Raw genomic sequence first — 20,954 nt, forward strand, 5'->3', positions numbered from 1 at the left:
GGTCAGGGTATGCCACAGTGGTTGAAGCAGGCTTCCTAGAGGAACAGGAGGAAGAGAATGAGATGTGAAGGGGTGGAAGGTGATGGCCAAGCTAGATTTGCATGAAAAGGGCTTATGAGCCAGCAACCATGTAAGCAAAAGCCTGGAGGTGGGACTGAATACATGCAGGGGAAGGCATGCTGAGTGGATGAGGTTGGATTGGGAAGACAGGTCCAGGAAACCAAGGCCAGATATGCTGTAGTCGGTAGGGAAACAGGGATTCAATCCAGAGTCCACCAGATCATCTTCACCTCGGCATAACTTTGCATATCCTTGGACCCCAGAGCCTCCAGTGGCCTCAGTACAGTCTCCACCAACTGCCCTGGAGGGGCACAGCCATACCTGTGGATGGCAAAGAGCAGTGCCAGAGCTGCTACTGTTTTTTCCCCCCCTGACAAGTTGTCCATGGGCCGGAAGCGTTTGCCAGGAGCTACACAGTTGTAGTTGATGCCATCCAAGTAGGGCTCCTCAGGGTTCTCAGGGCCCAGGAATGCCTAGGGTGAAAGGAGATGGGTCAAGAGTCTGGGTCTAGATGGGGATGAGGACAGGAAGCCTAGAGGGAAGGGCAAATGAGGATGGGTAGGGGCTAGTTGGGTAAGGGGCTCCAGCCTACCTGGGCACTGCTGTTACGGGACAGGGCCTTGTAGATCTCATCAATGTTGGTGGCCACTGATTCAAAACAGGAATTGAAGCGGTCAAAGCGTTCCTTCTTGATCTGTTCAAATGCCTGTTTGGCCTTCTTGGCTCGCTTTCGGGCTGCCTCAAACTCTGCCACAAGGGAAAGACAGGTGACCCCTCAGTACCCAGGCTCTGCCAAGGCTGAGGACCATGCCCTGGCAAAAATGACCTACAACTGACAATCCACAGAGCAGGGACATCCCACATGAAGAGGAATGCCTGCGGAGGGGCCCAGGAAGACAGTTCCACGATCACCTGTATCCAGTGGGCCAGCCACATAGTGCAAAGGAAGAAACATGGGCTCGCAGCCACATAACATGGATTCTTCCCTGGGCTCTACCAGCAACGAGCTGTGTGACCTCAGGCAGGTCACTCATTCTCTCTAAACCTCAGCAGTTTTCTACTCTATAAAACAGGTGTGATAATCCCTACTGTTTAGGGCTCTTGGGAGTTTCGAGCAAGAAAGCACGTAAAAACAGGAGCTGTTGTGATGTATAACAGGCCCTTGCCATACCTCTAGCCTCCTGCCTTCATCTTAGAACCAAGAAGAAGAGGAAACCCTTACCGTCTGAGGTTTCCTGGAACTTGTCTCGGACACTTTCCAGCTTTTCCATGGCCTTCATGTTGGGGGCAGCAATACGCTGGAGCACACTCTGCTGCTCATTCAGCTTCTGCTGCAGTGTGTTCATCTCCTGCTTGATCTCCTCCTCGGCCTGGGCATCCTGCAAATCCCAGGCCCAGCAACATCAAGAAGGGCCAGGCCCCTACAGAGATACCTGATCCGGGCGGGGGCCTGGGGACCTACTCCCACGCAGAAGGCAGGTTCTTTTTCCCTAACCCTGCTCCTCTCATCAGGTCCTGCCAACAGTAACCATTCCCACCGTCCCTAGAAATTACAGGCTGACGTCGCTTTTCTCATCTCTAGCCCTTCCCCCAGGCCCTGTCAACCTCTCCATCTCTCAGGAGGAGCAGCTGGTGGTGCCCCTCTCTGGCTCTCAGCCCAGGCCATGAGCCAGCGCCATCCCAGGGTGACCTAGAGGCTCCCACACAGGCTGGTCTGGACTCCACTTACAGCTCTACAACGAATAAGGCAACTCATGTTTTCTGCTCAGATCACCACACCTGAGCAAATTCCATTTGAACTTGGTTTTAGGTCTTATGGATATTGTGATGCATGTCTGGGCTTGTGCCTTTCTGCCACTTTTAGTCAATAAATATTTACTGAATGCCTTCCAATGCCAGGCACTGGCCACTCATATCCTGTGAGTCATGGCTCCTGTGTTCATAGAGCTCATGGACTAACAGAGGAATGCATATAAGCAAACAATCAGAACATTGTATGGTGAATACCCAAACAATGATAAACAGATGGTGACGGGTCAGCACACAAGAAGGGCACCTAACTCAGACACTGGGGCTAGGGAAGGCTTCCAGGAATATTTTTAAGCTCAGGCCCATAGGATGAATGGTGAGGACAGAGAGAAGGAACAGTCTTCTATGCAGACAGGAGTATCACATGCGAGACCAGGGTTTATTCATGGTTCATTCAAGGAAATCAAAGAAATTCAAAAAAGTAATCAACTTTAATGAACTTCAAAAGCCAAACAGGGGAATTCCCTGGCGGTCCAGTGGTTATGACTCAGCGCTTTCACTGCCCAGGCCCAGGTTCAATCCTCGATCAAGGAACTAAGACCCCACAAGCCACACAGCACAGCAGAAAAACAAAAAGGCCAAACAAATATGCAAAGGGCAATTCAACATGGCAACAGTAGCAACTGTGTGTGTGTGTGTGTGTGTGTGTGTGTGTGTGTGTGTGTGTGTGTGTGTGTGTGTGTGTGTGTGTGTGTGTGTGTGTGTGTGTGTGTGTGTGTGTGTGTGTGTGTGTGTGTGTGTGTGTGTGTAAGCACACACGTGCCTGTCCGCTAGGCAAAGAGACAAAGCTGGAGGCACATGAAGAAGCCCAATGATAACAGGTCTTTTAAGAAATTTGGACTTTATCCCAAGGGAGGTGAGGTACCACTGAATGATTTCAAGCACAGGAAGGACATGAATATATATATATATATATTTTAGAAAAGCCTTTCTGAACATCTCTCTCTATATATATGTATGGAGTGATTCGTGGATACAGTATAAAGGTACACAATAGAATGCTATCTTTTATCTAAGAGAGGAAATGTGAATAATTTACATACAAATATATTTGTATTTTAAAAATACAACAACAACAAAAAGATAATCCAAAAACTAAAATGGTCACACATACAGGAAGGGGGGTGAAGTTGGACAGGAAAAGAAGCTAAACTTCTCTTCACATACCTTGTATTATACTTATGGTTTCAGAATCAAATGAAGAATTTACATAATTATAAAACAAAATTAAACTGAATCAAAATGTGAAAGCCACTGGGTAAAAAAACTGTTGGGGAACAAGATACTGACAAGATGCCAAAGAATCACCCTAAAGATTCCTTATTACTTACAAAGGTAAAAGTGTATGCTTAGCACTGAGATCTGGCAATTGATACCTTAACTGAGGATCAAACCTACCATCATGAATAGTGGGATACCCTAACACTATGTGCCTCCTGGCATGATGCAATATAAAGTACACAGTGGGGAGTTCCCTGGCGGTCCAGTGATTAGGACTTGGTGCTTTCACTACCATGGCCTGGGTTCAACCTCTGCTCGGGGAACTAAGATTTGGCAAGCCACGCTGCACAGCTGGCGGGGAGGGGGAGCACACAGTGAAATATTTTTGCCAAAAAATTACTTAACCCAAATCTATCAAGCCTCTAAAATAGTTCAAACTTCCAATTCATAGGAAACACAAGGTTAGGTGGAACAAATTAAACAGAGTAATGAAAGGAAACTGACATATCCATAATGTACCCATAACATATCCTGTTCTTCGAGACAACATGTAGACTGTTCAAAAGACCGATGTTATGAAAAAAAGTGAGGGGACTGTTCCACATTAAAAGAAACTAACTAAATAAAAGAAACTAAAGAGACAGAACAACCAAAAGCAATGCATGAATTTGATTGGGTCACAGCTTAAAAAAAGCAAACTACTACAAAAGACACTTTGTAACAACTAGGAAAATTTGAATATGGGTGGAATACTAGACATAAAATTATTAATTTTCTTAGGTATAAAATTGAACTGTGGTTATGGAGGAGAATCCCTTGCTCCAGCATGCTGAAGAATTTAGAGTTGAAGTCTACAACTTCCTTCAAAAGGTTCAGCAAAAACAAAAAAAGTGTGCAGTACAGAGGGAGGGAGAGAGTCGAGAGATAAGAGAGAAAGCAAACTGGGAAAATGTCCATTGGTCAATCTAAGGTGAAAGGCATATGGGTGTTCAACTGTACTATTCTTTCAGTTTTTCTTGTAGGTTTGAAAAGTTTCAAAATTAAACTTGGAAAAAATAAAGGAGAATAGTAAAAAGCAAAATCCTTTAAAAATTGAAAACTAAACAAAAGAAGTCTGACTATATATTAGCTGGTTAAACACTCAGAAGATTCTTTCAAATCACTTTAAAACATAGGAACACGACTATCCATGCTCAATGAGCCATTAGCTTAATGAGCCATTAGCATCAAGGAAATCTTAAATAGCATTCAATAATTGAATTGTTACTAATAATATCTTATTATGAGTTTCTACATATATGATAGGCTAAAGTAAATATACTATTGAATACTTGCTAGAAACCAGATTTTTAGCAAGAATAATTGGAAACTCAAACATAAAATCAATGTTAAACTGTGAAAATTACAATTTCAATTGGAAGTATCAATATGAACTCATGATACATTTTTCCCTCAAATAAAAAATGCATTTTGTAGCCCAGTCTACTGAAAAGTTCTAGAAGCACCGAGCAACCAAGCAGTCATGAACATTCCAGTGTCCAGATGGTAGTTGCTAAATAATAGCATTCCCTACTAAAAGAAGTCAGAGCTTCTCAGAGAAATGGCTAATTCCAGATCTGGGGTGGGAAACGTAAAGGATGAGCCTGGACATACCAGAAAGCAAGGAAGATATCAAAGACTACAAGAGGGGACTTCCCTGGTGGTCCAGTGGTTAAGAATCTGCCTTCCAATACGGGGGGGCGGGTTCAATCCCTGGTCAGGGAACTAAGATCTCACATGCCACGCGGCACAGCCAAAAAAAAAAAAAAAAGACTACAAGAGTTGTGTCAAAATTATTCAGAAGCCAACTTGAACGAGTTCCCACTGGCCGAAGATACAACACCTTTATGCAATGAGAAGGATAATAACCACAAGAGTGCAACACATCAAATGTGTTTAAATCCTTAAGTTCATAATAACATGAAAACAACTCAGTGGACAAATCTTGAGAATGCCAAAGAACCAACTCATTATTTTATAAACTGGTAAATAAAGGGAAAGAATCAAGCCATATATCCTGCCTTTCCTATACAAACTACCTCAGGGTAACCAAATAATTGACGGAGGAAATCTCTTTACAGTATTCCAGCTAATAAAGAAATGATAGAATAAGATGACCATTTTGCAACCCCTGACAAATTATGTAATGGATCTAGGCAATAATCATCATGGCTGCAAGCCACACAAAAAGAGCCAATGACCAGACATTATAAACCTCCTGATGGAAGTAATGACGTCATATGAAGTAGTCTTGACCAAAATAAACCCCAAAACTTGAATCTAATCAAACCTCTAGATCTGAGCTGTCCAATACAGTGGTCACAAGCCACATGTTACTACTGAGCATGAAAAATGCAGCTGGTGTGACTGAGGAACTAAAGTTTTAATTTTACTGAATGCTAGCTAATTTAAATTTAAAAACTGATACTCAATTCAGTTACTACAAAACTTCTAAGTATATTTGGAACAACTTGGGTATGTGGTTCTCCTTTTTCAATTGTAAATTTTAGGATATCTAAATACAGATCAAGTATTTCTGAGTAAAATTTAGCATCCAAATTGAGATGTGCTGGAAGCTTAAAATAGATAATGAATTTTGAAGACTTAGTACAGAGATGGTTAAATTTCTCATCAATAATTTTTATACTGTTTACACATTGAAATGATCATTCTTTTGGATATACTCGGTTAAACAAAATATAGTATTAAACTAAATTTCATGTTTTAAAAGTTACACATGTGGGCGATACTGTATCTCTATTGAACAGCACTAATCTACATCTAACTACCCACTTACAGGAACTATGGGGGACAGCAGAACTTATTTTTTTTTGCTTTGTTCTGGGGGAACATTTTAAAAACCACAGGATACAATCAACAAAGTACAGAATGTAGAAAATCCTTCAGGAGAAATGAGCGAATTTCTTCAACAACAGTAAATATTGCAGAGAAAAATAAAAACAGACAGAGGGGGAACTTTTGGATTAAATGAGACTTAGGAGACATCATCAACCAATCACTATATCAATCATCTATCTCTCTTTCATCTTACTTGACTCCCAGTTCAAGCAAGCAAACTGTGAGTGTGTGTGTATAACAATCAGGGAAATGTGAATACTAATCATAATATTATTATTAAGGAATTATATAATAATATATAACTCCAATGTTAAGTAATTGGGTTTTTTGTATGATAATGATTCTAAATATTTTTAAGAATTTTCTCTTATAGAGATACATTCTGAAATATTTACAAATGAAATGACATGGTGGCCAGAATTTTTTAAATAACCTGGGGGTGGGAAGGGGAGGATGGAGTGTGGGGGGGTGCATATGAAACAAGTTTGGCCATGAGTTGCTAACTGCTAAAACTGGTGATGGCCACATGAGACAGCACTGTACTATTTTACTTCTGCATATGAAATTTTCCATAATAAAAAATCTAATAAGAACAATAGCAAAACTCAACTTGAAGTGGCTCCCTCTGGCCAAGAATGGGACAATTTGAATATCAAAAAGAAAAATGACTCCAAATAGACTGAAACATACCAAAAGACATTTAAACACTTAAGTTTATAATAAATATAAATTAGAAACCTCACTGGTCACTAACTTTAAAGGTTACAAAGATAACCAACTCATTCTGAAAGCTGGTAAATAAAGGCAAAGAATTAAGTATTTATTCTACCTTTTCTGTACTAACTGAATTTCAAGGGAACTAAACAGTTGATGTGAGAAAGTTCTTTTTTAGAAATCAAATTAATAAATGTAGGAGGAATGAAAGAATCAGAAAATTACCATTTTGCAGCCCTTAATAGATGTAGGCAATGATCGTTCATTAATAGCTGCTAAAACCAGCTGTGAAAGGCTGATAGGGAACTTTATAAGATTGATGGGGCTAACAACACCTGAACATGGTGATCATGATTGTTTTTCCTTTTTTAACTTTACATTACGTAAATTTTTAAACATTCACAGAAATGCAGAGAATAATACAATGAACCCCACGTACCCAGCTTCAATAATTATCAACTCATGGCCAATACTCTGCCATCTATACCCAATTTCTTTCTATATTCAACTATTTTAAACCAAATCTCAAATGTTTCATCCATAAATACTTCAGTATGTACCTCTAAAACAGGGTTTCTGCATCTCAGCACTAATGATATTTTGAGCCAAATAATTTGTTGTTGTGGGGGCTGTCCTTTGTGCACTGTAGGATGTTTAGCAGCATCCCTGTTGTCTACCCACTGGATACTGGTAGCAACCTCTGCCCCAGTTGCGACAACTAGCTGTGACAAGAGTATCTCCAGACATTACCAAATGTCCCCTGGGGAGGCAAAATCTACCCCACCCATTGAGAACCACTGTTGTAAAAGGTAAGGACATTTTAAAAATAAAACCACAATACCATTATCACCTAAAGATATTAACAGCAATTCCTGAACATCATAAACTATCTGGTCAGTGTTCAAATCATCCCAATTGTGTTAACATAAAAATTTTTTTACAGGTTTTTTTCAAAGCAGGTTCCAAATAAGGTGCCCACATTACAATTGGCTGATACGTCTCTTAAATCTCATTTAATCTATAAATTCCCCTGCCTTTCTTTTCTTTGCAATGGATTCAAGGGAAGGCCACACATTGTAATTGGTTGATTTGTCTCATAAGCCTATAAAAGTTCTCCCTTTCTGTTCATTTCTTTCTTCCCATTTATTTATGGAAGAGACCAGGTCTTTTGTCCTTTAGAGTTTCCCACAGTCTAGATTTAGTTAACTGCATCCCTGTGCTTTTACTTAACATGTTCCTCTGGCACCAGTGTTTCATATAATTGGTGGACATAAAAGCTTAATCAGATCCTTGTTTGAGTTTTTGGCAAGAATATTTCATAGGTAGTGTTGAGCATTCATCAATCTTACCATTACAAAGACAGAGAACTGACATTCAGTGTCTACTGATGCGATGCAAAAGGAAGTTCATGAGTACATGGTACCACTTATGATATATTCTTGCCAAAAATAAAAAATGAATCTGAATCCAATCAAACCACAGATTTAACTACCAGTTTATAGGAAACACAAAGATGGAAGAACATGTTAAAAAACATCATGGGACACAATCAGCCAAATTCAGAGTATAGAAAATTGTACAAGACCAATGACCCAGTTTCTTCCATAAATAGCAAGAAAAAAATAAAAAGGGATAAAAAAATGTTATAGACCATAAGAGACCAACTTTAACACATGGACCTCACTTGAATCCTGATTTAAACACAGAAATTTTTTTTTTTTTTTTTTTTTTTGCGGTATGCGGGCCTCTCACTGTTGTGGCCTCTCCCGTTGCGGAGCACAGCCTCCGGACGCGCAGGCTCAGCGGCCATGGCTCACGGGCCCAGCCGCTCCGCGGCATGTGGGATCTTCCCGGACTGGGGCACGAACCCGTGTCCCCTGCGTCGGCAGGTGGACTCTCAACCACTGCACCACCAGGGAAGCCCAGAAAAAATATTTTTAAAAAAGATATTTATGGGACATTCATGGAAATCTAAACATTTATTGAATATCAGGTGACATTACAGAGTTAGTGCTAATTTTTTGGTATAATATCATGGTTACATTTTTTAAAAAGGAGTCCTAGAGATATATACTGAGGTAATTATGAATGGAATATCTAGAATTTGATTTAAAATGTGCCAATCAGGAGGGGGAAGGGTATAAAAAACAGGATTGACCATATGTTGCTAATTATTGAAGCTGGATGATGGGTACCTGGGGTTCATTGTATCATTCTCTCTACTTCTGTATCTGTTTGAAATTTTCCATAATAAAAAGGTTAAAAAAAAAAAAATCAAGTCCCCCTGCCTGGCTATAAGGAAAGACTGGAAAGCATCAGAAACTATTTAGAAGGCTCCTACAGTAGTCCATGTGAGTGGTGAAAGCAGCCTGAACTACAGAGACAGTGGAAACAGAGAAAAGTAGAATTCAGTAGATATCTGGAAGGTAGAATTGACAGGGCTTGGTAATTCACTGAATATGCAAAGTGAGAGAGAGAGTTAAGGACAAGGCTCAGATTTCTGGTTTGAACCTGGGGCTGGCACTGAAGAGAAGAGGCCGATTTGGGGAGGAAGGCTGGGGTTTGAGGTACCTGTGGGCCCTAGCACAGAGATGGCAGCTGAAGCCAGGGGAGTAGAGGAGACACCCAGGATGAGAGCACGCCAAATGAGAAGGAAAGGATGCCTGGGACAGAGCCCTGAGGAACCCCCGAGGTCTATCTGTTCACTGTACAGGAGCCTGTTCTCCATGTATCTGGGCTGAGATGTGTACACAGGTGGAAGGGGAAGACTGGCAACAGGCAGGGATGGGGGCAGCTGGGGGTGGAGGCGGAAGATGTGCCTGTGTCTGTGTGTGCATATTGGGGGAAGCCATGGATCACAACTCCACCCCGCCCCGCCTTGCCAGCTCGCCCCTCTTTCCAGACATGGTCTGTCTCCACAGGGCCCCCAGATGAGCTGACCCTCTCTCTGGACAGCTGGGAGGATGTACCCACTCCCCGAGGCTGAGCCTCACCTTCAGATCCTCACACAGGTCGCCGTAGTCAATCTCGATGAGGGCCTCTCGTGCATAGATATTGGAAGTTCGTTGGGAGCCACTCACTGAATCCTCCCCCTGGGAGCTACCCTGCAATGGCGAGAGGGAGAGTCAAATGGACCCGAATGGCCATAAGAGCACTTGCTCCTCTAGAGGGGGCTGAGGGGCTCCTTTGCAGCCTTCGATGTCTTTGAGAAGCACCTTGCTAGAAAGTACTTGTGGCAAAAGGAAAAGCAGCTCTGACAGCAGAAAGATCTGAGTTCAAAATTGGGCTCTACCGCTGACTAACCGTGTGACCCTGGGCAAGCCATGCTGTTGCTTGAATCCTCATTTAAACACACAAACCCTCATCTGTAACACAGGACGATGCCTGCCTGGCAGGGCTGTGCTTAGGATTAGGAGTAATTATATCACATGCTACCATGATGCCTGGCACACTGCCAGTGTTCAAAATATTTTGCTGAATTAAATGGAAATGCTATTTGGGAAGAAAGGAGGGAGAAAGACATGTGGGACTGAAATACATGTTCAGGTCAAAGACAAGATATCTGCAAACCTCCTCTCAGTTAACATTCCCACCCCCTTGCTACCAAGCTTCACTTCCAGTGGATAAAATGCCTTGGCTCTTCTATTGGCTGGTGTCCCTCCCTTTCCCATAACTAAGCTTCATCACCTCTGTATTGCTGATGTCCCTTACCCAACTCTCTCTTGGCCAACCTCCCTCACTGCAGCTAAGTTACCATCCCTCAGGTCCCTCAATTCCACCTTCCTTTGCTCTTGGCTAATGTCCCTCAATTCCCACTCCTACCAGTATCCATCACCTGCTGGAACTATCTTAGCTCAAGTCCCTAAGGTTAATGAATGACTTCCTCTTCTCCTGGCTTACCTCCCTCACCACCTACTGACATGCAGCCCTACCCCCAACAACTTCCCTCTCACACCAAGGCTATTACCTTTCACCTCACCTGCCTTCACAGCCTCACCCTGCCTCATCTCCCCTGCATCCCTCCTTTTGTCTCTCACCACCTGCAACCACCATCCTTTTCTCTCTCTCACCTGCCCTCCCTAGCCACCTTCATCCCCCATTCCTGGTTATGTTATTCACAGCCCACACCCACCACCAGCCTTAATACTCACCTCTTCCTGACTAATATCGTCCATGGTGCCCTTAGACAGTGGCAACTTGATGTCTTGCATCTTGCAGGCCTGTAGCAGGTTGTGGCGGTCACTGCGTTTCTGTTCAAGCTTGGTCTCAATGGCTGTCACCTCCTTCTGTAAATGGGTCATTTCCCTAAGAAGATCCAAGGAGATAGGTGAGACCCAAATCCAGCAAGCTGCCCGTACTACGTACTTCCCCCAGGCCCAGGCCTGAACCCACTCACTTGTTGGCGCCCCCCAGTTTCTTACGAATCTCCTCCATCTCATGGTTCTTGTCATTCACCTCTGACTTCTTGGCCAGGTGCTGATTTTTCAGGTCTTGTAGCTGGGCCATGGTCTCATCTATGATCTTCATGTGTCTTTGTTCCTCCTGGTCCCAGCACGGTGAACAGGACAAGAAGTGAAGGCTTTCCCCAGCTCACCTTGGGATCTTCTCCCATTGTCCCCACCCTTTCCACCAGACAGTTTGCTGGAATCTGTCTTCAATGAGCTCTGCTTTTACAAACCCCATCACCCCTCTGAGTTCTTTTACCTTCTTCCAAATTATTTTGTTGACCTCCCCTTACCCCAATATACAAGTTGCCTGCTGTAGAAAACTTCAAAGTATAGGAAAAGTATGAAGTAGGAGGAAAATAAGAAATTACTTGTAATCCCACCAGCCAGAGAGAACCAATTAACATTTAGCCTATTTCCCCTCAGCATTACTTATGGACAGGTCTACATAGTTGAGACTAGATTGTAATTAAAAGTCTATATTCTGACTTAATGTTATTTAAGCATCTTTTCCACACCAAGACTACTGTCATGAGCAATAACATCAATGTTTTTAAAACACCCACAAAAACAATACTGTGTACTTTCCATGAGTACATATATATGAATGCAAAAGTATTTAAGTAGGGCTTCCCTGGTGGTGCAGTGGTTGAGAGTCTGCCTGCCGATGCAGGGGACACGGGTTCGTGCCCCGGTCCGGGAAGATCCCACATGCCACGGAGCGGCTGAGCCCGTGAGCCATGGCCGCTGAGCCTGCGCGTCCGGAGCCTGTGCTCCGCAACGGGAGAGGCCACAACAGTGAGAGGCCCGCATACCGCAAAAAAAAAAAAAATTAAAAAAAAAAAAAGTATTTAAGTAAATGCCTATAAGGTCTGGAAGAATACACCCTACGTGAGATTAGCCCCAGGAAGAGTAAGGGGACTGGGATTGAGAGTGGTCAGTCAAAGGGGACTGTCATCTTACCTATTATGTTCTGATTTTTTTTTAAAGGAGAATGTTTTCATTTTGATCTGAAAGTCACAGAAGGGGACATATCTGCAACTTCCTCTCAAATGGCTCATAAGAAATAATATACAGGGCTTCCCTGGTGGCACAGTGGTTAAGAGTCCGCCTGCCAACGCAAGGCACACGGGTTCAAGCCCTGGTCCGGGAAGATCCCACATGCCGCAGAGCAACTAAGCCCATGTGCCACAACTACTGAGCCTGTGCTCTAGAGCCCAGGAGCCACAACTACTGAGCCCGTGTACCACAACTACTGAAGCCTGCTCGCCTAGAGCCTGTGCTTCACACCAAGAGAAGCCACCGCAATGAGAAGCCCACGCACCGCAACGAAGAGCAGCCCCTGCTTGCCACAACTAGAGAAAGCCCATGTGCAGCAATGAAGACCCAAAGCAGCCAAAATATTAAAAAAATAATAATAATAATTTTTTAAAAATTAAAAAATAAACAACCTGGGGGACCTCCCTGGTGGTGCAGTGGATAAGACTCCACACTCCCAATGCAGGGGGCCTGGGTTCAATCCCTGGTCAGGGAACTAGATACTACACGCATGCCGCAACTAAGTTCGCATGCCAGAACTAAGGAGCCCGCCTGCTGCAACTAAGACCCGGCACAACCAAATAAATAAATAAATAAATAACAAAACAAAAAACAAAAACATCAACCTATGTGCCAGCATTTTGGATTTCCTCATGTATTACTGAGGAGAAATGTATTCTGAAGACTCTCAATGCATGGTGCCATATGGCCTAAGAATGCTGGTTTTGTGCATCATGGCCAGTATCCTTTTTTAAAAAAAAAAAAATCTTGGGTGATGTGATAGGAAACAAATTACACATAATTGTTCTAATTTGCATTCCTTTGATTTCTACTAAGGCTAAATTATATATACGTGTTTATGGGTTATTTGAATCTCTTCTTGAACTGTTTGTGCCACTTACTCATTTTTTCTCCCTATTTAGGTCTTGGTGTTTTTCTTATTTAGAAGAGGGCTTTATAAAGTATGGATATTATCTCTTCCAATTTTTCCTCTTAGCTTTTAGTTTAGTTTTTCATGGTCTCCTTCCTTACCTTTTTGAGCTTTTCTATCTCATTTTCATCTTTTTTCACTGTCTGCTCCCACATGTGTACTTTATCCTGGTCCTCCTTCAGTTGGTTCTTTTCAAAATCCAATTGGATGCCCAAGCGAGTCTTCTGATTCTCGAACTCCAAACTGTGGGGAGAAAGGAGAACTAGGCCTAGGGCACAGGGACACAGTTACTGCTGAATTTTAGTCACCACTCAGCTCATCCACATAAAACTGTCCCCTGAAGTTACAGAACTAAGTTCCTTGGCCTCGCTTTGTAGATATGGCACAAGGCAGAGGAGATTGGGCCAAACTCCATGAATCCTCCTTTAAACACTGGAGCCTTCATTCTGAGTTCCTAGAAGGAGGCACAAAAAGGTCCACCTGAACCCACCAGCTATGATAATTCCTATTTATTAAGCTTCTATGTAATTTACATACATTACCTCTAATCCACTAATGAACAGCTCCACAAGAAGGCATTATTATCCTAATTTTACAAATGAGGAAACTTGGGCCAAGAGGTAAAAGACCTTGCCCAAGGCCACAGAGCTGGCAAAGTGAGATTAGATCCCAGGTGTAAACACCAAAATCTGGGTTTCTTCTCCTGGCATCCTTGCAATATAATGTGGTGGGATAAGGGGACTGGCATCTCAACTCTGCCATTTACTAGTAATGAATCTCAGACAAGTTAGTCATACTCTCCATGCCTGTTTCCTCACCTGAAAAATGGAAATAATAATAGTACTTACCTCAGAGTTATTGGGAGTTAATATGTATAAAGTCTTTAGAACCATGCCTGGTACACAGTAAGCACTCAACAAATTTTAGTTATCATCACCATCTCCAGGTATACTGGCTGTATTCAGTTCATATTCAGTTCATGGGCTTTCACTCTTTCCAACTACCCCCAAACCCCCGCATACACCCCTGCCCCAACATTCCAGAATCTCTAAAGGGCAGAGCTTGGGTAGTAAAAAAAAAAAAAAAAAAAATGGAGAAAATAGATTTCTGCTAGTTCCCTCCTCCCCATCTCTATAGAAACTCAAGAGTATGTAACCAGCATATGCAGATACTAGCAGGACAGGCCGGTCTAACTTCCAACTGTCCCTCCACCCCCCAATATGGTGTGACAGATGCTGCCAGATGTCATGCTAGCAGCTTAAACCTATTAGTCACTATAATCCAAATGGAATGTAATTAACTCTATAATTTTGAGCTATGCAATTTTAAGTTCAATCTCCTAAGCGTGACTCACAAAGTCTTCTGTGATCTGGCCCCTGCTGACCTCTCCAACACCTCCGCCTTCCTCCTGACCCCATTTTTCTGCTCCAGACATTCAATACTTAGTTTGCAGAACATAGTATGCTCTCTCACACCTCTGCGCATGCTGTTCTCACTGCTTGGAACTCCTTTCTTCTGTCTACTGCCTGGTTGGCTAAATCCTACTCACTCTACAGGTCTCCAGTTCATCACTCCTTGGTCTATAAAACCTTTCTTCACGATTGTGAGCAGGTTCTTAGTTTCTATTACAATTTGTTGGGTTCCTCCCTTTTTGGTGTAATCATACCCCATAGTCCATAAAACACTTACGATCGCTGTCTGTACAAGACCTTTCCCTTTTCTCCTTTGGTTCAATCTGATTTCTACTCCTATTATCTTCCCTACAGTGAGCATGTACACCAAAGTGACATACAGACATACATACACACACATACATACACACACATACATACGTACGTATATAACCTTAAAAATGCATATCCTTGTAAAATGTTGTTTTGTTTTTAAATTTATACAAATGTACAGTGTTATAAATTTATCCTATTACTGCCTGTAAATCTAGTTCTTGTCTGAACTGCTACACAGTATTCCATAGTCTGTATAGTCATCACATTTAACTTATACTTCTCTGCAGTGATGGCCGTCTACATTGCCACCAATGTCCCACTATTACAAATTATGCCAAGATGAACAACTTTGAATGTGTCTCTTTGTCACCCTGTGGCTAAGACCCTCTCTGGGATATAGACTCAGGAGTGGCTTTGCTAAGTCATTGGGCTCGTGTAGACTTATTTTCACCAAATACTGCTAGATTGTTTTAATTCGCATTTTCTCTAATTAGGAATGAGATGGAACATCAATTCACAGTTATTAGCCATTCGAGCTTCTCTTTCCATGAAATGCTAATACATCCTCTCTCCATTATTCTACTGGGTCTCTAGGTTTTTATTTTTCCTTTTGTTGATTTGCAGCTCCTTGAACATTTTCCTCTGTATTTTCTATCTACCTCAAGTACAGCATCATTCTGAAACTGCTGATCTACTTGTTTGTCTCCCTCATTACTCCAAAACTCCCTGAGGACAGGAACAGTCTCTGATTCAATTCTATATCCCTTGAGCCTGACTTGGGGGTAGGAGAGCAATGAACAGTTACTGTATGGGTGATGGGCTAGACGAACTGCTGACTGAAGCCCTGGGTCCAGGGGGTGACCTCCTTCAGACAGACTGTGTCATGTTCATCTATCTTACCCTCATCTCCCCACCCTCTCCAATACCTAGCACAGGACAACTGGGCACAAGTAGGTATTCAAACAAGGTTTGTTGAACAAATGAATAAACTAAAGTGGGAAAGAAAGGAGAAACTTGCTTTGTTCTTACTATTCTTCCAACCTAGAACTTTGGTCCTCCTCTCCCACATCACCCATCAGGACAATGACAATAATAAAAGCTAATATCTATTGGGAGTTCCCTGGTGGTCTAGTGGTTAGGATTCAGTGCTTTCACTGCCATGGCCCAAGTTCAATCCCTGGTTGGGAAACTGAGATCCTGCAAGCCACATGGCGCAACCAGAAAAAAAAAAAGCTAATACCTATTGCTCTTAGTAGGTGCAAAGTATCATGCTAAATACTTTATAAGGATTAAGCCCAACCTCTGATCCACCCCAACAATTCTATGTGATAGGTATCACAATTATCTCACTTGACGCATAAGGAAACTAGGGCTTAGAGAGGTCAAGTCACTGCCCAAGATAAATGAACCATGGAGCTGGGATTTTAACCCAGGTAAACCACGTTTAAAGCTGGTACTCTTAATCCCTATACTGTGCCACATGCTTCCATGATGTCCCTGTTAAGGCTGACCTACCATAAATGCCCATCGCTGTAAAAGCTGCTCCCTGCCTTACGATGGCATTTGACTTCCCAGATGTCAGGCTAGGGGCTCAAGGGCACCCCAGTCTCCCCTTCTAACCACACTTCCACCTACCGCTTCTTGGCGATTTCATTCTGCCGCTTCACCTTCTCTTCCTCAAACTCCCGGATGTTGCGCACACCAATCTCCCGACAAAACTCTTCAAATACCTCATCCTCTACCTGAGGGGAGAAGCAAGGGAGAGAAAAGGACCTCTGGGTCAGAGTGCTGCTTCCAGCCTCAGTCCTGCCCTGATGCACATGCTGGCATGGCTCATCCTCTACCAACCTGGTTCATCTTCTCCTTCAAGTCTTTCATTTCCCTCTCTCGACTCTGGATGATCCTCTTGATATCATTGATTCGAGGCCCAAAGTTGGCTAGCTCACTCTCCAGCTTGGACTTTTCCTGAAGGAAACAGGGTTGAGAGGACAAAAGAGACCAGGATCCTTGGAGAAAAAGAGCCACCCTGAGTATACTGGCCCCATGGACAAAAAGGGCTAACTCGCCACATGCTGAGAGAACCTGACTTAGCACTGCTGTTAAGGCTGCATCATCTCTCACTTGGACCATCACATGGCTTCCTCCCTGGTCTCTAGTCAGCCAACTTCAATCCAAAAGGCTGGGCACACAGTAAACATCATTACTTACAGGCCCACACTCCCTCATCAATAACCCCTGGGGCCAGATATGTTTTGGAATTCAGACTTTTTGATTTTAGAAAAATGATACATATACTACATATTACATAACACCTCCAGGGTTAGCTGGGGAAGCACCCATAATCAAACACATTAATATATCTATAAAAGTACCCCCACTCACAGGGACTGAAATATCTGTAGCTCACTTTGAAAACTTTCAGAAGAAACTCAAATATTTGTTGAATGAATTAGTTATGTTAATAGCACCTAACATTTACTGAACATTCACTGGCTATGAGGAATCACTCTAAATACTTCACATATATTAACTCATTCAATCTTTGTAAGGACCCTATAATTTTACCTCCCACTTTACAGATTAAGATGAAAAAATTGACACTGAGAGGTTTATTTTGTTTTTTTTCCTGTTTTGTTTTGTTTTTTGAGTATTTGCAATACATATGCTTGACAAAGATATTGTTTCTGGAATATATTTTTCAAAAAACTTACAAATCAATACAAAAATGAGCAAAAGATTTGAACAGATACAACACAGAGGTTTAGTAACTTGCCTAATGTCATACAGAGCCAAGATCTGAACCCCTGCTTGTCTGACTCTATGCTATGGCTGGTTCCCCAAAGCAGTTCCCCAAAGGAAGTGGGACAAGTTCCCCACCCCCAGAAAAACCTAGGCCAGGAATGTGAGGATGGCCTTTGGCAAACAGGGCTGAAGGCCAGGCCCCACCTGCAGATTCAGGGCCAGATGTCGTGTCTTGGTCTGTTCTAGGTCACTCTGTGAGTACTTGAGCCGCATCTGCAGTCCGTGGGCCTGAGACTGCACCTGACGTAGTTCTGCCTCTTTCCGCTTTGCCTTCATCTGCTCCTAAAGTGGACGAGAGGGGCTAGGTGGTAAGAAGGTGGCCGGCTGGCCTGGGCTTCGGACCCCCATTCCTAGGGACAGCCCTGCCTATGGCTTACCTTCAGCTCTTCTGTCAACCGCTCTTTCTTCTCTTTCAACTTGTCTACTGCTTTCTCATCCCAGCGCCGGGCCTTGGCCTTCAGATCACTAGCCCCGCCAGAGATCACCCCTGACTTCTGGAACAGGGTCCCATCCAGTGCCACTGTCTACACACAGCAGGGAGAAGAGAGGAGAGGGGAGAAGCTAAACAGAGGAATTGCCAATACTAAGCCTGTCCAGCTCCAATATGGGCAAGGGAATCCATACCTTGTGGCGCTGGTGGCCTCCAAAGGCAATGCGGCGGGCATCCTCCACATTGTCACAGACAAGGGCATTGCCACAAGCGTACTGCAGGGCCTTTTTGATGTGAGGTGGCTCATAGCGAATAACGTCAATCACCAGCTTGGCCCCCTTCAGCTCCCGGAGTTTCTCATCTGTAGGTTTCACCTGTGAGAAGAAGCTCAGTTAAGTGGCAGAACACGGAGGGCTAGGAGGAGCAGCCCTCTCACACTGCCCCGACCCCATGACCACCAGCTTCACCTCCAGGTAATCAAGAGGCAAGAAGGTCTCAGGCTCCCCACGCTGCTCCTTGATATACTGAATACAGTCCCGGCCTGTCTTCTCTGAGTCCACGATAATGGCATCCATGTTCTTACCCAAAACCTTCGTTACTGCAATCTGATACTTCTTTTGTGTGGGTTGGCAGAGGTCAATGAGGCGGCCGTACTAGGGAAAGTCAGAAGAGAAAAGTGAAGCATGAGGCTTTTGGGAGATGGCTTGGGAACCCCAATTCCCAGCTTGGAAGGGGGTGGGAGCAGGTCAGAATTTCTATCAGGAACACAGCCCCCACACTACGGAAGAAAAACCTACTCTGGCTTTAAAGCAACAACAACTTCAGGCAGTCATGTCTGAATCCAAAAATCATCTTTCTAAACCTCACTTTTACCATTTCGCAGACCACTGCCACCCCAGGCATTATGCCAGAGACCCTATATGCATTATATCAAATTCTCACAAACACCCAGCAAAGTAAATCTCTTTGTTCAGTTCACTTCCCCCATGTCTCCCAAATCAACCATGGTTCCCTAAGAACTATCAGATAAAGGGTAAGATCTTTAAGGGCAGTGACTGAGCCTAACTCCTCCTTATCAACTCCCCAGCAGTGTCTATAGGAAAGATCAGGAAATAGTTGTGGAACTCAATTAAGTTGAACCCAGGGATGGAATTACAGCAATAGAGGAATAATATTTAGGGAATCTGGGGACTCAGGATTTGGTTTAAGAGGCCAAGAGATCTGATAAAGCCTAGTGAATGAGCTGGTTGTTACATGCCAAAGAAGCTCATACTGAAGCCTGCACAGAGCTACTTCCTGGGAGCTAATTCCTGCCCTGTGGCCCCTTCCCTTCCCAAAGCCCTCTCCAGTTTCCCCACCTCCCACAAAGGAGTGGACACAAGCAAGACAAAACTTTCAGGAAGATACAACTGGTGTGATGCAAAGAACACGAGGTTAAGAATCAGAACAAGTTGGGTCTGAACTGCAGTTTTTTTTTCTTTTTTTAAATTTTATTTAGTTTGGCTGTGTTGGGTCTTCATTGCTGCACGCAGGGTTTCTCTAGCTGTGGTGAGCGAGGACTACTCTTCGTTGCGGCGCACGGGCTTCTCACTGCGGTGGCTTCTTTTGTTGCGGACGGGCTCAAAGCACGCGGGCTTCAGGAGTTGTGGCGCTCGGGCTCTAGAGCGCAGGCTCAGTAGTTGTGGCGCACGGGCTTAGTTGCTCTGAGGCATGTGGGATCTTCCTGGACCAGAGATCGAACCTGTGTCCCCTGCACTGGCAGGCGGATTCTTAACCACTGCCCCACCAGGGAAGTCCCTGAATTGCAGTTCTTATACTTATAAGCTATGCTGTTTTGAGCAAGTCATTTAACCTCTCTGACCCTCAGTTTCCCTAGCTGTAAAAATGGGATTAGCAATCCTGTCCTCACAGGGCTGCTGTGAAAATTATCTGACAGTGAGTGTGAAAGTAAGTGCTCAGGAAATGAGTTCCCTCTCCACTCTTACCACAGAGCCAGGGTACAGGCGCTTGATGCTTTCCATAATTTCTGCCTTACGCTGTTGGCGGCTGCTCTCCTGGCGGTCAATGCGTGCATCCCCCAGCTGCTCCATCACCTGGTTCAGCTCCTTATTGATCTCATCAATTCGCCGCTTGGCCATCTCCACCTCCTCTGTCAGCTCCCCCTCTAGCTTCTTCTGCTCCTCGAGGGACTGCCTACAAAGTAAGGAAACACAAGGGTTACCCTGGCTGGCCAGAAAATATTCCTGGCCGAGAGGGACTCTGTGGGTCCTGCCTGGAGAGAGGTAGGACAGGAAGGGTTCACAAGAACAGGCCTGGAAGTAAGAGGGAAGGTTACAAGGCCACATACTTGCTAGTTGTGATGTATTCCTCCAGTTTCTCAATCCGCTTCTGATTCTCTTCAATCTCCCTCAGCTTTTGCTTGATCTTGGCCTGGGAGAAAGACAAATACACTACATCACCATAGGCTGAGTAAGTTAACTCCAAGACCATGGGGCCCTGGCTCATCCCCCTCCCCATGTGCCTGCTCATCCAAGAGCCCAACAGTCACGGACAATGGGTCACTAGTGCAGGAGGCCCATTAAAAAGCAGACACACAGGGACTTCCCTGGTGGTGCAGTGGATAGGAATCCGTCTGCCAAACAGGGAACATGGGTTCGATCCCTGGTCCGGGAAGATCCCACATGCCGCAGAGCAACTAAGCCCATGAGCCACAACTACTGAAGCCCGAGCACCCTAGTGCTCGTGCTCCGCAACAAGAGAAGCCATCGCAAGGAGAAGCTGGCATACCGCAACAAAGAGTAGCTCCCATTCGCCACAAAATGAGAAAGCCCGCACGGCAGCAACGAAGATGCATCGCAGCCAAAAATAAATCAAACTAA

At 43.8% G+C, this 20,954-nt stretch overlaps 1 protein-coding gene across 1 annotated transcript in view; it reads right to left on the bottom strand.

Moving 5' to 3' along the window:
- Positions 1-20,954, bottom strand: part of SMC1A (structural maintenance of chromosomes 1A) — a 32,296-nt gene that overhangs the window by 2,104 nt on the left and 9,238 nt on the right. The window contains exons 8-22 of the mRNA XM_082681236.1: positions 20,423-20,505; positions 20,061-20,268; positions 18,543-18,728; positions 18,270-18,449; positions 18,023-18,169; positions 17,790-17,927; positions 16,692-16,808; positions 16,479-16,585; positions 13,218-13,359; positions 11,099-11,244; positions 10,854-11,007; positions 9,696-9,806; positions 1,283-1,439; positions 653-807; positions 382-533 (exon numbers count right to left, since the gene is read on the bottom strand). Of these exons, the coding sequence (XP_082537362.1) occupies positions 382-533; positions 653-807; positions 1,283-1,439; positions 9,696-9,806; positions 10,854-11,007; positions 11,099-11,244; positions 13,218-13,359; positions 16,479-16,585; positions 16,692-16,808; positions 17,790-17,927; positions 18,023-18,169; positions 18,270-18,449; positions 18,543-18,728; positions 20,061-20,268; positions 20,423-20,505 (2,183 nt within the window). The remainder of the gene's footprint in view (positions 1-381; positions 534-652; positions 808-1,282; positions 1,440-9,695; positions 9,807-10,853; positions 11,008-11,098; positions 11,245-13,217; positions 13,360-16,478; positions 16,586-16,691; positions 16,809-17,789; positions 17,928-18,022; positions 18,170-18,269; positions 18,450-18,542; positions 18,729-20,060; positions 20,269-20,422; positions 20,506-20,954) is intronic.

The sequence above is a fragment of the Grampus griseus genome (genome assembly GCF_964374135.1).
Source record: "Grampus griseus genome assembly, chromosome: X".
In the NCBI taxonomy this organism is placed as follows: domain Eukaryota; kingdom Metazoa; phylum Chordata; class Mammalia; order Artiodactyla; family Delphinidae; genus Grampus; species Grampus griseus.